We start from the raw sequence: 16,261 nt of genomic DNA, 5'->3' as shown, positions 1-16,261 counted from the left end.
TTTTTTTTTTTTTTTATCCATCTCTCCGTGTGTATCTTTGCGATTGATTTGTTTGTTTGCTTGTTTTCATGCCAGGGATGTTTAATTTTCATACAATTAGCCTAATACTTTCAAGGCCATTTACTAGTCAGAGAATAACCCTTAGATGGCGCCAATTAGCTATTCAAGCTTCTGACATATTCTATATAAGGGATAATCAATCCTTTATTAAAGGTGGGGTATGCATTTTTCTAAAAACGCTTAACTAGAAAACTGAGTGAGGCCAAATACCAAAACGAACGTGTAGCCAATCAGCAGTAAGGGACGTGTCTACTCATGACTTGGAGGAGAGAGCGCTCAGTGCACCGGATGCACATTAGCTGAGCCAAACTACAACAGAAAGATTCCACTTTCCAGTGCTGGTAAGAACTCAAGGAGCGGGAAGGCCTGCGATCGGAAGCCAATGTTACTTTGTTGCTTCTCGATAGGTGAGTAACATTGGTACAGCAGATATTAATACAGCAGATTCCGCCATAATCGTTGCATCGGTTGCGCATGTAACGTTACAGTATGTGTGGGGTTGAGCCAGAGCCGTTTCTAGCCAATTTGAATCCCTATTGGCTCTCCCCCAGATTATATATATAATTATTATTTTCAGACACAAGTTTCTTGTCACATTCAAATTGGCTGTCATAGTAACAACAGTAATTTGTGGAGATTCAGCTCATTGTGAGTTCCACAAATCTGAATGCATTATTTGTAAATTACTGAATGCATTTGTAATACCATTGTGTTGCCACAAGATGCCTGTATAGCCCTATGTAAAAATCCCCAGTAACTAAGACTTTGCACATAAATCACACAAATTCATTTTATTACATTTGGATCTGGATACATGTTTAGATATGATCAGTGGTTACTTTTTGTATTTATCAGTTTTTTGTTCATTTGTTTTGTTGTTGTTGCTTGAAACATTGATTTAAAGAGTCAGTTATTGCATTATTATTTCAGTCTACACTATACAACTCTTTGTTACTCCAAACTACATATAAAAGCCAGGTCAGTGGCATAAAAGTAATCAATGCAGCTACTTAATCCTTTGCTAGGCTACTCATTAACGCATGAACTTCCTCTTTAAATAATGTGGCGCTCTGCCCTCTATGTGAATGATGTGGTTCCCATTAAGTGCTGTTAGAAGTGATATAACTGTTTCAACTCAACAAAGCGGTTTAATAAAGGATGTATTGATTTGGTGAATTGGCAAATTTACTATACCAATATTTTTTTAATTGTCTGTTAAAGTTTATATGGGAATACTGCATGACACACTGATCATTTAATAATGCATTGGCGCAAAAACGCACACCTTTTCGACAAATCTCGCAACATGATTTATCAACTGCCACAAATACTGCCTCAACAAAATACTGATTTTGTGCACATTATTTATTGTACCAATATTTTCAATTGGCCTTTGAACATGGCAAAAAAAAAAACGAAAAAACCTTGTCTTTCCAAAGTTGTATGTGTGTGTGAATTACTGTGCGTGTCTCTCTCTACAAACAATTTGTGAGTTTAGTTAGCCTACTTAAACAGAGATTTTACCTCCTCCTTGCTGAGGAATATAATGTAGTGATCCAGTATCTAAGCCATTTTATAAATAAAAGTCGTGGGGCAGCATTGACAAGTTTATGCTAGCCTACTCCTGAACGTTTCTGTGTGCGCAGCAGGATCTCCGATCTCTCTCTCTGTGCGAGTGTGCATTTGTGTGTGTCAGTTAAAGTAGTGCTTTAATATTGAACGGAGATTAAACAGCCTTGGAACTACCTGTGCATTAAACAGTTTTAATACATACCGTATTTTCCAGACTATAAGTCGCACTTTTTTCATAGTTTGGCTGGTCCTGCGACTTATAGTCCGGTGCGACTTATTTATCAAAAATAATTTGACATGAACCAAGAGAAATGAACCGAGAAAACATCACCGTCTACAGCCGTGAGAGGGCGCTCTTTGCTGCTCATTGCTCCTGTAGTCTACACTGAGCAGCACAGAGCGCCCTCTCGCGGCTGGAGACGGTAATGTTTTCTCTTGGTTCTTGGTTCTAAATAAATGCGACTTATAGTCCAGTGAGACTTATATGTGTTTTTTTCCTCATCATGACGTATTTTTGGACTGATGCGACTAATACTCAGGTGCGACTTATAGTCCGAAAAATATGGTACCTGCCAGCCAATCAGAATCCAGTATTCAGAAAGACCATGGAATACTTCTAATAACTTATTCTAGCATTTGAATGTACGCGACTTGGAGATCGGCTTCCTGGAGGGATGAACCTCGACTGTTAATTTTTTTTTTTTTTTTTTGACAAAACCAGGATTGGATATTTCCTGAAATATTATAATAACATTATACAATGGTGATATAGGCTATATAAAATATTTTAGCTATTATTCTGTTGGTTACAGTAAAATGTCCTGATAACAGCTTAAAATGATTCTGACCCTCCAGCAACTGAGGTAAGAATGAGAAAGACAGAACAAACCACCATCACGGTAACACATGACATGAAAATAATTCACTAAACAGTAGAAAAATGAAACAAACTACAATATTTCATTGGTCTTAAGGCTTTAGGATTAATTTGTTTAATATAAAGCATATAAAATAAAATAAGCATATAAAGCAAAATATTAACATCTGGATACATATAACATAATTGCTGCTTTCACCCATACAACATTAACCTGATGGATGATAAAAACAATTCCACACTTGAATAATATACAAGGGTGGACACCAAACACCTTAGTAACCACATAACAATGCCCTGGCAACCACTCAAAAATGCGATGAGGGTTTGTAAAGCACCACTTACATTTATTTATTTGTTTTTTTATTTTAGTATATATATATTTCAAATCTATGAAATGCTTAGATTTGTAAACACACATTCTTATTATAATTAGTGTACCACAAATTACCTGACTGTAAAGTTCACTGAATCATTTAACAGTAATTTAAGCACAAGAAGGAGAAAAAAAAATATGTGTATGTAATGCAGCCATAAATGTTTAATGTTTCACCAGCATAATCTTGAGCTTAATGCTGCTCTGTTTTGTTAAAGTTTCATAGCCTTGAAGTTTAAATTCTATAAAACATGAATTCTCAGATTTACACAGGCTGTTTTATATACAGTATCACCTTAACATAACATCGCATCCTAATTATCATTATTGTTCCACAAGTAAACCACCTATAATGTTCATTGAACGATTCTCACAAGTAATTTAAACACGAGAATGTTTGTTCTATTTGGTGTTTTTATAGTGCCATAAATGTTTAATATTTTGCTTGCATATTCTTAATGTTGCTATTTTTCTGTTTAGCCAAAAATGAAGTGTAATTGGCTTTTAATTGCCTTAAATTATAGAGCCTGTCAGAGGATGGGAGTTTCAGCACAGTATATCAAAGAACTTTATGCTGAAAAGGTTTCAGTATGTCGCCTAATAATCTACTTGTACTACCCTATATATATACATAATGATGAATGTGTGCCATGTAAACTGTGACCTGGGTTTGTAAATGGGTTACCACATGACCCACAATACACTGCTGTCAGCTCATTTCTCTGCGAGTGTCATTTCAGCAGGGATCCAGCTCCAATCTGTTTATTTCTAATTTTACCGTATACATAGAATAACAATGACTGGGTGAATATTTGCCTCACACGCAGCCCCAATAACTGGAGAAGATGAATGCATGGCATACTACTTTCATACCTGCGAGTCTGTGTGTGCGTTCACTGCAACATCCCAGTTTAGCTGCCTCCTCTCCTCTGCCGTTGATGGTATCTTATTGTTTTCCAGGTGGCTGCCAGTGACAGGAGCACTGAAAAACTGCTGACAATAAGCCACGGCTCAAAGGAAAGCGTGAAAAGGAGGACGCGCGAGCAGTGTGGTTCTTCCTCGTGAAGGCGTAGGTAGTGAGGAAACCATGTTAGAAGGGAAAGGAACGAGATCCCCAGGGAAACGTTCCAGCAAGTTCCTGTGCTTTAGATGATGGTTCATAAACTACCATCACCCTCGAGGGCCTGGGGAGCCCAAGCTGAAACACTTCAGAAGTGCCAATAAATGAAAAAGTGAAAATTAAAGGAAAGCTTGGCGAGCCGAGGGGTGTAATGGAGACCGATGGACCATGGGAAAGAAACCCCCCTGAGGAAGAAGTGTGGTCTCGTGTGAAAGATCTCTGTCATTCACACTGAGAGGGTTGGTGTACCGTCATACCAAGCAGCTGTGGAAAATGAGCACTCATTGATTTCATGCATATGGCACCCACGCACGTAAACACACACACACACACACTGAAGACTCCAACTCTACAACACAGCGTAACAAAGCCACAGGGAATAAAGCGTTCTTTTCCGTTCTAATTTAAGAATTTTTCTCATTCAATGCCGTGCATTACACACGATTGCACACATGAAATGATTATCTCTGCATCACGACACCAAGACCATTTCCCCCCAAGAAACTGAGAAGAGTTATTTCATCTGCTGTAAAACAGCATTCTCTTGAGCGCAGATATGATAAAGAACATCCAGCAACAACAGAATTTCGTCTAATACAGGAAAGCTACAGATCGACAGCATTGTGTCAGTTGAACATGCTGTTACTTAAGAAATATCCTTGTGTGAAGCGTGAATATCATATTTTAGCATATGTATGTCTGTTTATTACTGGACTACCTCTTATAATTGAGATTAATGCAGTTCAATGGGCATAACAGCAAAGATGCCAACATAATTATACGATCCCTGGTGCCAGGTGTCAAGTTTTCAATTGCAGTGTAATAGAAAACTACCATCTGATGTGGTCTTAACCTACATTCAACACATAAAAATAGATTCCTTTTCTACTTGAATTAGTTGGTTATGTAGACAGATTTACTGCTGATCCCCAAGGGACAAGCAGTTGTTTCTGTCCTTTATTTCTAACACAATTGTGCCCTCTAGTGACACTGTCTTGAAAATAAAGCATAACCAAAATGTACGCATATGGTCCATACAGGCTCTCAACTCTGGCCCTCGAAGTCCACTTTCCTGCAGAGTTTAGCTCCAAACCTAATCAAACACATCCGAACAAGCAAATCAAGGTCTTCAGGATTACTAGAAAGTTACAATTAGTGAGTTGGATCAAAGTTGGAGCTAAACTGCAGGAATTGGACCACGAGGGCCAGAGTTGAGAAGCCCTGTCTAGCATCATGTTATATTATATGTCAAACCAGTTGCTATTACAAAAGGAACAGCTTATCCTTTTACAACTAAATGCGTTATTTATATCAATTAAAATTAATAATCTGTTTTTATAAAAGCATTAATAGAGCTAAAAGGATAAGCTCACTTCCAGAATGAAAATTGTCATTTACTCACCTTCCACTTGTTCCAAACATTTATGAGTGTCTTTCTTCTGTTGAACACAAAAGATGATATTCTGAAAAACGTTTGATGAAAAATTATTTTTTCTACTATGGAAGTCAATGGTGCCCATCACCTTTTCGGATCCTAAATATTTTTTAACATTCAAAGAAACTTAAACCCCAACATGTTCTTTGGTTCGGAACAATTTGGGGTAAGTAAATCATGACAGAATTGTCATTCTGGAAGTGAACTTATTCTTAAATAATGTGAGTCATATATATATATATATATATATATATATATATATATATATATATATATATATATATATATATATATATATATATATGCCTTAATTAATGATCTACACAACCTGTACAAAGATTAGAAAATAATAATAATTAATCTACCAAGAGTGTGTTGTAAGACAATTGTTAAGAATAATATAGAAATGCATAAATAGGGCGATTTCTGACTCTTGTTTGAGTTTGAGCTGATGAACCATGGTTGGCCAGAGTTGTTTTTTTTGTTGTTGTTTTTTTTTAGTTCATTAAAAAAAAAGTAGGCCGACTGTTTTTCTTATCCCCCGAACACTATAATGATGTGAAAATACTCGATATTTACAAAACTTACATGTTAGGTCACAAGATGTAAGATGAACCCTAAACACGACCGGAGTGTCTCATTATGTCTGAGTCGGAATGTTTTAAGGTTCTGCGCAAATTTTGCGCAGAGCGGATGTGCATGAACACATTCAGCGGTCTTATTATCTCTGAGGAGCCGTGAAAACATTGTTGTGTTCATCTGTGTCGAGCGAATTCTAACGTTACCGATCGATTTTAGTCAATAAACGAACAATGAGCAATCATCCGGTGACTAGCAGATGAGCCAAATCTGATCGTCGCTGAGAGAAAGAGGCGAAATTTCCGCTATTTTGTCAGGTGAGTGAACTGAAAGACATTCGGGCAATACGCAGCAAAATCAACAAACATATTAATATTTATTCAAGAAATCCAAATGATGATGTTAATATGTCGTTTCACTTGTTCGTAGTTTATAATTCGATCATTTGGAAGGGTTTAGTGACTGTGTTTTAATGTGAAATAAGGCTGTTTTTGCTGTGTTTTGGTGAGGGGTGTTGTCCTGTCTACAGGCCTCAGTCTGAACGGTCATGATCTGATCTCAACATCAACACATACAAAGCCTCAAAAAACCCTTTCATTAATTGTGTGTAATTAGATAATTTATTAATATGATACTTACAAGTGTAAAAGGTAGATTTGTGTAATTCTTGCTTGAGTTGTTGAGGAATTTGGGCCTGTAATTCAACATGAAAACACATTTATCAGTTTAACTGCTCAATGTCACCCAGTTTATTTAGTCTCAATATGTACATGTAACGTTATTAGTAATATATTGTTTTATTTTACTTTTAATTGATTTTCTTTCTTTCTGACCTTTTTTTGCTTTCGTTGATGTTACATTTTAATTATTTTTATTATTTAATGTTTTAATTATTTAATTATGTTGTTGGTTTAAACCTTTACAAAACTTTAGTGTAATGTTTGTTAAATGTAGCATTATTTATGGCTACTATTTATTTAAATATTTGTAAATGCATAATTTATCAAAAACAAAAATGTTTTATTTATTTATTATTTAATTTATCTTTTTTTTTTCAGTCGGTATGATTTCTTTTTGTGAATACATTAAAATTTTTATTGATGGTTAAATATTAATCTTTAATACCAATCTTGAAATTTAGATGTTTCCAACCAGTCAGACAATTTAGTTTAACATTTGTTAGCAAAAATAACCGATTCTTTATGGCTGGTATTCCTATAAATGTTCGCAAAGAAATTGTATATGTTATTATTGTTCTTTATTATCTTGTCTCAGTGTGTTTAACCTTAACTAATATAACATAAAAGTAATGTGATATTCTATTGTATTCTGTACCTGCATCATAAAATGTCCCGTAAATATTTTGGATGTAAAGGATTTGGGTCATGATATATTTAGATCATTTCTGCGTCTGATTTGGGCCGCTTGTATTATGAGTATGCACAGGCTGTCCTATCAAGTCAGATATTTATGTAGGAGTCAGATTTATAGGTATGTGATGGTACAAAGATTTTAAGTGTAAATGAAGAGATCAACCTAGTTCTTCCTCTCATTCGTTGTGCTGCTGGTCTCACTTTGAATCTGCTTTCAGATATTAACAGCAATTTTTATTTTATGTGTTGAACAAGGCTTTGGTTTTATGTTGACCGATAATACATGAATAGCTCTCTTTCTTGTTGGAGTAATATTTGTCAGATGAGAGACTGGGAAAGCAAGAGCATTAATCATACAGAGCAACAGTGAACAAAGAACTGAAGCATGCACTGTTTACTCATGACTTCTGTCGATTTGAGCAATGTAGTTTGGTAAACAGTGCCCCAGTTGTTACATCTGCGTATGCACCGCTGACGTTAGCTTGTGTAGGCAGCACATTTCTCCAAACTTGTTTTTCCTTTAAAATAATTGTATTTTCTTCTCTTCACAGGATGGCTAACTGCGGCGAGGTTAATCTTTCTATGGACTCCCTGACCACTGGCAAGAAGGTGAGTGGGGAGTCTGTGACGGAGGGAAGTCCATCCTCTTCGTCTCCTTCGCTGCCCATTCCGGAGTGTGCAATCTGCCTGCAATCCTGCGTCCACCCTGTACGCCTGCCATGTGGCCATATTTTCTGCTTTTTATGCGTGAAAGGAGCTTCCTGGCACAGCAAACGCTGCGCCCTCTGTAGAGGGGAGGTGCCCGAGGACTTCCTGGAGCGTCCCACTTTGCTCTCGCCCGAAGAGCTGAAGGCTTCGGCGACAGGCGGACGCGGCACAGGAACTGGTGGCCACGCGTGGTACTATGAGGGGCGCAACGGATGGTGGCAGTACGACGAGCGGACTAGCCGAGAGCTAGAGGATGCCTTCAACAAGGGCAAGAAGAGCGCCGAGATGCTGATCGCTGGCTTCCTGTATGTGGCCGACTTGGAGAACATGGTGCAGTACAGGAGGAACGAACACGGCCGCAGGCGTAGGATGAAGAGGGATGTGGTGGACATCCCTAAGAAAGGTGTGGCCGGATTAAGACTCGATCCAGATCCCAACCCCAGTCCTGCAGCGGGAACAGCTCCTGCCGTTGCTGATTTAAACGCAAGCATTGACGGCGCCACAGCTGAGCGAGAGAGTTCAGCAGATGGAGCGGACACTGGAGTCAGCGGAGGACGTCCTCAAGGCATCTTTGCTTCTGCTCCCGTAAGGCCGCCAACTGTCTTGGGCGGTCACCTGACCAGCCCTGCTTCCTCCAGCGATATTCAGCTTGTACAGGCTCTCTCCCATCTCAATATGAACGCCGCTGAGCAAGAACCAGAAGAGGAAGACGCAGACGACTCGGCCGCTCCGGACCAATCGAGGTACGAATCCGAGTCTGGCACGAGCGAGGATGAAGATGAACAGGCAGGGGACGAAGGTGAAGATGAGCACACAGAAGGCTCCCAGGGTAGGCACAGACTGCATCAGTTGAACAGACCGCCCCCTGGTGGTGGCCCTGCGCATAGCAGCGATCGCTCGGGGTGCCCCGACGGTCAGTGCACTGTTACAAAGGTCTGACCGCAGCACATCTACAGAACTCCTACCCAACTCCCACAACCGCTGGGTATTTCTAACCAATCTCTGGAATGCAAAAAATGAAACAAGTAAACCATTCAAATCACTGAAATATGGTCTTGGATAAGGTTAAAGGCTAGGGACGGATGGTTTTAGTGTAAGAATAGTGCTTGTCTCTTTCAGTCTGTACCAGGGCTGTATTCTTTAATGGATATTAAAGGCAAAACTACAATAAAGATTCGTTTATGATGCCTAGGATACTGTAAATTGGTCCAGCCATTACACTTTCATTTGCATTCTTGTAATAGAAAATAAAAATTCAGCAAAAAAAAATTTAACATTTAAAAATAAAATAAGAGTATAAAATATAAATTTGCACAAGCCTATTTTGAACTTTATGACCATTGGTATTTTTATGTTTCCATAACAGGTTTGCACATTTCATCCTAAATTCTCATTACTCGAATGCATTTGTTTTATTAGCTATTAATCTCAATGCTGATTTTCACTCATTTCTTATTACTGTGATACTGAGATTTGTGTAAAAATAGTATTTATTATATTGCATTAATGAGAATTTAGTGGGGAAGTTTGCTTAATTGTGCACAATGCAAAGAAATCTTGATTTACAATACAGACTTTTAATATAGTATTTTTTCTTCTTTGATTTTGAGGTGAAATTTGACCCAAACATGTTCTTGAACGTCCTGTTTTCCTGTCCTGAGATTTCATTACATTTAGCATGGCTCAACACCATTATGCGGTGGTTATGGAGTCATCACTAATGAAGTTACTTTTCATAAGAATATGCCATATCAGCTTTTACCCTGAGGCGTCTGCAGTGCCATTGCTAAAATAAAAAAAATGACATCTCTTGGTAGAAAATCCATATACATTGTGTCTTTAGTTTTATTGTTTTGATTATCACGATTATGCTGTAGATCAAAATGCCTGACTATATTTTGCAAACAGTATTTTCATGGAAATGTAAAACATTTTGTAATGCACCACCTAGTACAGAGCCTTCTAGATCTTCAACAAGTGGTAAGAACGCTTCAGGTTGTTTTTGGTGAAATGATGAGCATTAGATGCAAAACCAGCATAATTTCAAATGCAAAACCTAACAAGAAAATAATTTATTGTCGTTTTGCCAAGGAATTCCTCTTTAACACGCTCTAGTCATTAGAAAACCTTCAGGCATCTTAAATTTACTACTTCTAGTGTTTCATGGGGTGAGGTTTAAAACACTTTAATGGCGTGTGTGCGCATTTGTGTTTATTTTAAGCAACTTGTCAATTATTTCTGGTCTCATCTTGGTGTGCTTTATCAGTTTCGTGGCTTTGCACGTGTTTCTGTGAATAAGGATGGAGCCCTGGACTATGGCGCTGTGAACTCTGGGAAAGGCGAGTTTTATCAGATATTGCAGTTTGTAGTTGTAAAGTAGTCCTAAGACTGCAGCACACCGAGTGAGCGAGGGGTTTTCAAGCATAGCTGTCCAATTTGAAGTTGAAATTTTAAGGTTATTTTCAGTCCTGCTAATTCTCATTTCAGGTTCTTTGTTGTCAACAAATTAAAATTAAAATAACTTCTTTTTGCTGTATTTTTGTTTTAAATGTGTTGTTTTGTTACCAGGTTTACCTGAGAAATAAAGTGTCGTCTGTTACCTGTCTGAGATCAAACTGTCCTGATGTATATTTCTCAATTAAAGAAGGTTTACTTTAAAGTATATTTATTATTATTTTTTTATTATTATTATTGTTCCACCTAGTATTATATATGGTCTTAACATGCTAAAACTATAATTGGCCACTAACGCTCAGTTTTAGAAATCGGCTGCAAAACTGTCAGGACTTCAAAATTGTGTTTCATTACAGCATACAGTTAAAATAACTGATTTGCAGATGTGAAACTCACATTCTGAATAAGTTTTTTTTTTCTTATACAGTTTGAACCCAAGATGCTATTAAAATATCTATAGTTCTTATGGGAGTAGTTCTTTCTGAAAGGTTCTCACAGACTTTGATTATTTTTTGCAGTGAACCGATAAAAATATTGTGCATACTGACTTCCAGAAACTGCGTGAAGCAAGCTGATTGGATTTGAGATTTGTAAGAAAGTTCTTGCTGTTTTTGTGTGCAATATGCAGATGATGCTGAAACTAGTTGGTGGCAATCTACAGTCTGGGTAAGATTTACACAAAGACCTTAGGCTCAAGTTTTATTATTCCAATACTGTGTCTTAAGGTGTCAGATAAACTTACTGATGCTGTATGTGAAAAATATCTTACTTTAAGAGGAAATTGCATAAGTTTACAGCTTAAATGTAATAGTTAAAGGAATAGTTAACTTAAAAATGAAAATATACTCACCTTCAGGCCATCCAACTGTTTGTTTCTTCATCAGAACAGATTTGGACAAATTTAGCATTGTATAATTTGGTCACGAATGGATCCTGAATGAGAGTCCAAACAGCTGATAAAAGCATCACATGAATGCAAGTAATCCACACCACTCCAGTCCATCAGTTAATGTCTTGTGAAGTCAAAAGCTGTGATTTTTTTTTTAAATACGTAATTAAGAAATTTAAAAATTCTATTCAAAATACCAGTAAATAATCCATAATAACACTTGAAATGGGGAAATAGTCCATTGACACTGATATTTTTGTTAGATGACGACACTCTGTCTGCAATGGATCCATTGGTGAGTAAGCAATGTAATGCTTACATTTTTCTAAATCTGTTCCAGTGAAGAAACAGACTTAACTGCATTTTGGATAACCTGAGTGTGAGTTAATTTTAAGAAAATATAAATTTAGGGTGAACTATTCCTATAAATTATGTAATGTTTACAATTTTTGATGTCTATATCCTTTAACTTTCACCATTCATTGGTTTGTAAATTGTGAGGACAAGTTTCAGGCCAGAAAAGTCCAATTTGAATTTCATTGGGTCTTCAAACTAGTTGTGTAACTTATGTAATAGGACATCGTTTGCAAGACAAAGTATGGATACGTGGGATTGTGCGAAATATAGTGACATAGAATATATCCATGACAGTCTCAGTGAATCATATTATGGTAAGGATTTAGTTCTAGACTTCAGACATTGCGGAGTCCAAGATGCATGAACCCAGGCGTCTCCCAGGACAGACCCCTGCGGCACCCCGGGAAACTTGTTAAACTGTATGCAGTGACCCAAATGGCACAACCTTCCTCTTGTCTGCCAGACAGACATCTATCATTGCATCTCTATCCCACCACTACAGGGGGGATGGATTGATGGATCTACAGTAGCATCTTGCTCCTTGAATAGCAAATGGACAGTTTGTATAGATCCTGTTAACCTTCATAGCTTCAACCATACTTGTCAGCCTGATATTTCAGGATGTGCTTTGGGCCTTTATGGGCTTACTTAAGGGATTGAAAATGTATTTATTGTGTGTGTGTGGATGTGGGTGTGTATTTGTTTCTGGCTGATGGTATTTAGCGAACATGTTGGCTCTGTGTCTGAGATGATCTCATTCAGTTATGTCTGTGTAATCATTAATAACTTTCATACGACACCTCACTATGCTGATGACATCTCAGCTCGTTTTCTGCTGTGCTCTGGTCACGGCGCCGGCAAGTATGCATGGGTCATTCCCCGAGATCAGATCACAGTCTGTTTTTTAACCAGTCATCGGCTTTAAAGGCACAATATCCAGAACGTATGTACGTTTTTATTATACAGTAAAAACACTATTTCAGTTGTTTGTTGTACTTTCCATTTCTTTGTTATTATTTGTTTGACTTACCAGCAAGTTCTGAGTAAATAAATTGTTTCACCACCCAATTTTTTGTATATGTATATTAACAGTGTGGATTAGAGTGTATGCTGCTAAAGCGTGTAGCATCTCCAAACAGAATAATAATCTCTGTTTTCAAACAGGTTTCCCGACTGCCAAGTTGTAGTGTCAGGGTGGTTTTACTGATTATTGATCTCAATGTAAACCTCTAACTTTTTTGCATTAGCTCATAGGTGGAAGAATAATTTACTATTTAATCAAATTATAAATATGAGGCAGATTGCTGCTGTAAGGAGGTTCTGGTCTCCTGTGCTGATATTCCTCTGGTCTGAGGGACAGTATGGAGATCAGGTGATCATTTTCTCTCTGACACCAGTGGCAGAGTTCACATTTCCAAGTCTCAGAGTGACTGAGAGTGTGATTTTCTCACCCTCTTGAGTTGCTCTATTCTTCACTGTCTCTTTACGTGTACTCAGGCAGCAGCTTTTACGCTCAGTAGAACTTTAGTCTTACATTTATTATTTTGTGTTTAGTGCTAATGTGAACGGTTTCATAACTTATGTATATACAGTAAAGGTATAATCTACCTAAAAAAAAAAAAAATGTGTCAGAATTTACCCTCAAATTGTTCCTAAACCACTAAGAGTTTCTTTTTTATTTTGAACACAAAATAAGATATTTTGAAGAATGTGGGTAACCAAACTATAATGAAAATAATAAATAATAAATAAAAGACTGTTTAAGACATTGGAGACCATAAAGGCATCCACTTTCTCCAAGATATCTTATTTTGTGTTCAGAAGCAGAAATACATTATTACTGGTTTAGAACAACAAATTAATAACATTCTCCCCAAAATCACTTACACATAAAATGTGACATATGCTTATCTGAATTGCCATAGCAACAGCTGCCAGTCTAAACCTATCAGAGGCTGTCATTCTAACAATCCAGTTGTCAGCACGGATGGCTTTCAGGATTGACTATCAGGTCTGTATTATACACAAGACTGAGCTATATCTGATGTGTGGACAGTCCTTTGGATATGACCATGCAATCAGCAACCTCTTTTAACCTGTCTGTGGTGTAGCACTAAATAGAAGTGTCTAAAATGCCTGTCATTAGAGGTTGAAAGATATATATATTTTTTTTATACTGACAGCTGTCTCTCTCAACATTTAAGGACGAGCTGTATTATTATTATTATTATTATTTTTTTTATGTGCAATGCCATGCTACCCAAATTTACCTTCTAAAGCTGAGTTCAAATGACTTTTTTAATGTGAAACGTGAAGCTCATTTCAGACCATCCCACAGTTTATATAAAGAACATGTATATTTTAATGTTTTTGAAAGTCTCTTTTAAATACCAAGGCTGCATTTATTTGATCAAAAAGGTGTTGTCCAAGTGACCATTGTTGTACTTTTTTTCTGAGAGTGTACTGATTTGTAAATGGTAGCAGCGATATGCATAAAAGTTGGAAAACCACTAAGTGTTTCAATAACAGAATGGTGCATTGTCTAAAATGGCACCAATTTAACTGCAATTTAACAGGTTTCATGTGTGAAATTTGATATTTTTTGTGGTAACATCATACGTGCAATAGATGCCAATAAAACTTGTTTTGAACCCGACTTTATTCAGTTTAAGATCCTTATTGATATGTAATGATCATTGAACCACGGCAAATGTCATTGTGAAAGTGACTCAAGGGTGGATGTGAAAATGGTGTGATCCTAGATCTCTTGGTTCTAGTTTGGCTCAAAATGCGAGGAACAAGCAGATCATTGTCAGATAATGGAGATAATGGCCTGCAAAGTGTTGATTCATTTCCTAAGTTGTGCCAAGTCATGCACGAACTAACTGTTCATTTCTCGTTAGTCTCCCAAATTGTCCCATTCTGACCTTTCCTCCCCCAGTGTCTCACAGACGTCATGTGGAGGTCTCAATATGGACCGTCTATCCACAGCTGTCAGTCAAATACAAACTATTTCTATTAGATACCAGGACAGCCGGCCTTTAATATCTACATCTAATCTATTTTGCTCTTGGTATACTTCTTAGTACTTCCTGTTGTGTTTAACACCACAGTGTGTTCAACTTATTAACAAATGGGGTCAAATGATCTGTCCTTTCCACTGTTTAAAGACTCATTACTCATCAGTATCTCCTTTCAAAGGGATGTTTTGTGACCTTTCTCTATTTTAAAAAACAGGACAGATATTCCCATGATCCCATAAGACCTGAGATCACAGTCCCAAGCAGTTGGATGGAAGTCTCGAAAGTCGTGAGGTGTCCATGATGCTTGTCTTCATAAGTCATAATCAGCATTGTCACTTGATCTTTTTCCATCCACTCTCTGACTCTTACAGTTAAATGGGTGATACTTGCTACTGTCCATGGAATGCTGTTATGTGATTTATCTTACTACAAGCCAAGAATAGCATAATATTTGAACTAATTTATTGTTAATGCATTAGTTATCAGGAACAAATGATGATCAACAATATGTTTCCCTGCATTAATGAATCTAGGTTAAAGTTACGTTATAATATTATACTAAATACACCATTAATATACACTGTAAAAAATAAGTGTAATTTTAACTGTAAATTTTTGTAAAAACGCTACGGAAAAAAACTGATAATAGGTTAACAGTAAGTTCCCGTACTATATACAGGGAAAAACTGTAAAAGATCTAACAAAGCATTTAATGTAAATTTACAGTAAAATTCTGTTAATTATACAGCTTTTAGAAGTAAAAAAAGAACAAATCAATGTATAATTTACAGTCTAAAACTGTAAACTGATATTCCCAGAATTCCCTGCGTGACACTCCACGTTTGAAAGTATTTTGTTTAAATAATCATGTTTTTAAATAGTTCTTGTTATCAGTTATGTACATTTGAGCTTTATGTTACATCTTCTGTTGCTTAATGAAAGTTTTTTGCATTATTTAAGTATCACGTGTGTTACCATGATGGTGTTTTGTGTTTCCATAAATGTGCACCTTCTATATGTTAATATATACTTCTGCTTGTGGTGAAGCTACTTGTGATGAGCTTTGATACTTCATGTGGCTTTCTCTTATACAGTACCATCTTTATTATTATGGTGGTTGTCAGTATTTTCAAGGTACAAAACAGATTTAATTTTGTGTGTTGTTGAATTTACTGGTTTATATTCACATTTTATTGTTTGTAAATTACAGCTTTATATTGTAAAATTAACAGTTTTTGACGTAAATGTGTTTACAGTTTTCTGTATTTTTACAAAATTATTCTGGCAACCACAGCTGCCAAAAAGTTTTTGTAAAAACAACAAGAAATTTTTTACAGTGTAATAGTATAAACTGAACAATTGAAATCTTGTGATCTTCTTGGCAAACATTCCCATTCAGTAAAAAATAGCCAACAGATCGCCATATCTAAAATGGTGA

The 16,261-nt window shown here is 36.6% G+C and overlaps 1 protein-coding gene across 1 annotated transcript; it reads left to right on the top strand.

Annotated features, from left to right (window-relative positions):
* Nucleotides 1–6,120: 6,120 nt before the first annotated feature.
* On the top strand, nucleotides 6,121–10,759 carry LOC127944841 (E3 ubiquitin-protein ligase rnf146). The gene is made up of 2 exons (XM_052541150.1): nucleotides 6,121–6,336; nucleotides 7,944–10,759. Exon 2 carries the CDS (start codon nucleotides 7,945–7,947, stop codon nucleotides 9,037–9,039), a length of 1,095 nt encoding a protein of 364 aa, XP_052397110.1. The 5' UTR covers nucleotides 6,121–6,336; nucleotide 7,944; the 3' UTR covers nucleotides 9,040–10,759.
* The last annotated feature ends 5,502 nt before the right edge of the window (nucleotides 10,760–16,261 follow it).

Source organism: Carassius gibelio, chromosome A23 (assembly GCF_023724105.1).
Source record: "Carassius gibelio isolate Cgi1373 ecotype wild population from Czech Republic chromosome A23, carGib1.2-hapl.c, whole genome shotgun sequence".
Lineage (NCBI taxonomy): Eukaryota > Metazoa > Chordata > Actinopteri > Cypriniformes > Cyprinidae > Carassius > Carassius gibelio.
Note: the sequence above shows the minus strand (reverse complement) of the source record. Positions and strands in the feature narration are given on the sequence as shown.

What these genes read in the sequence shown, in the direction of transcription:
- LOC127944841 (XM_052541150.1), top strand. Translation starts at nt 7,945, where the DNA reads ATGGCTAACTGCGGCGAGGTTAATCTTTCTATGGACTCCCTGACCACT.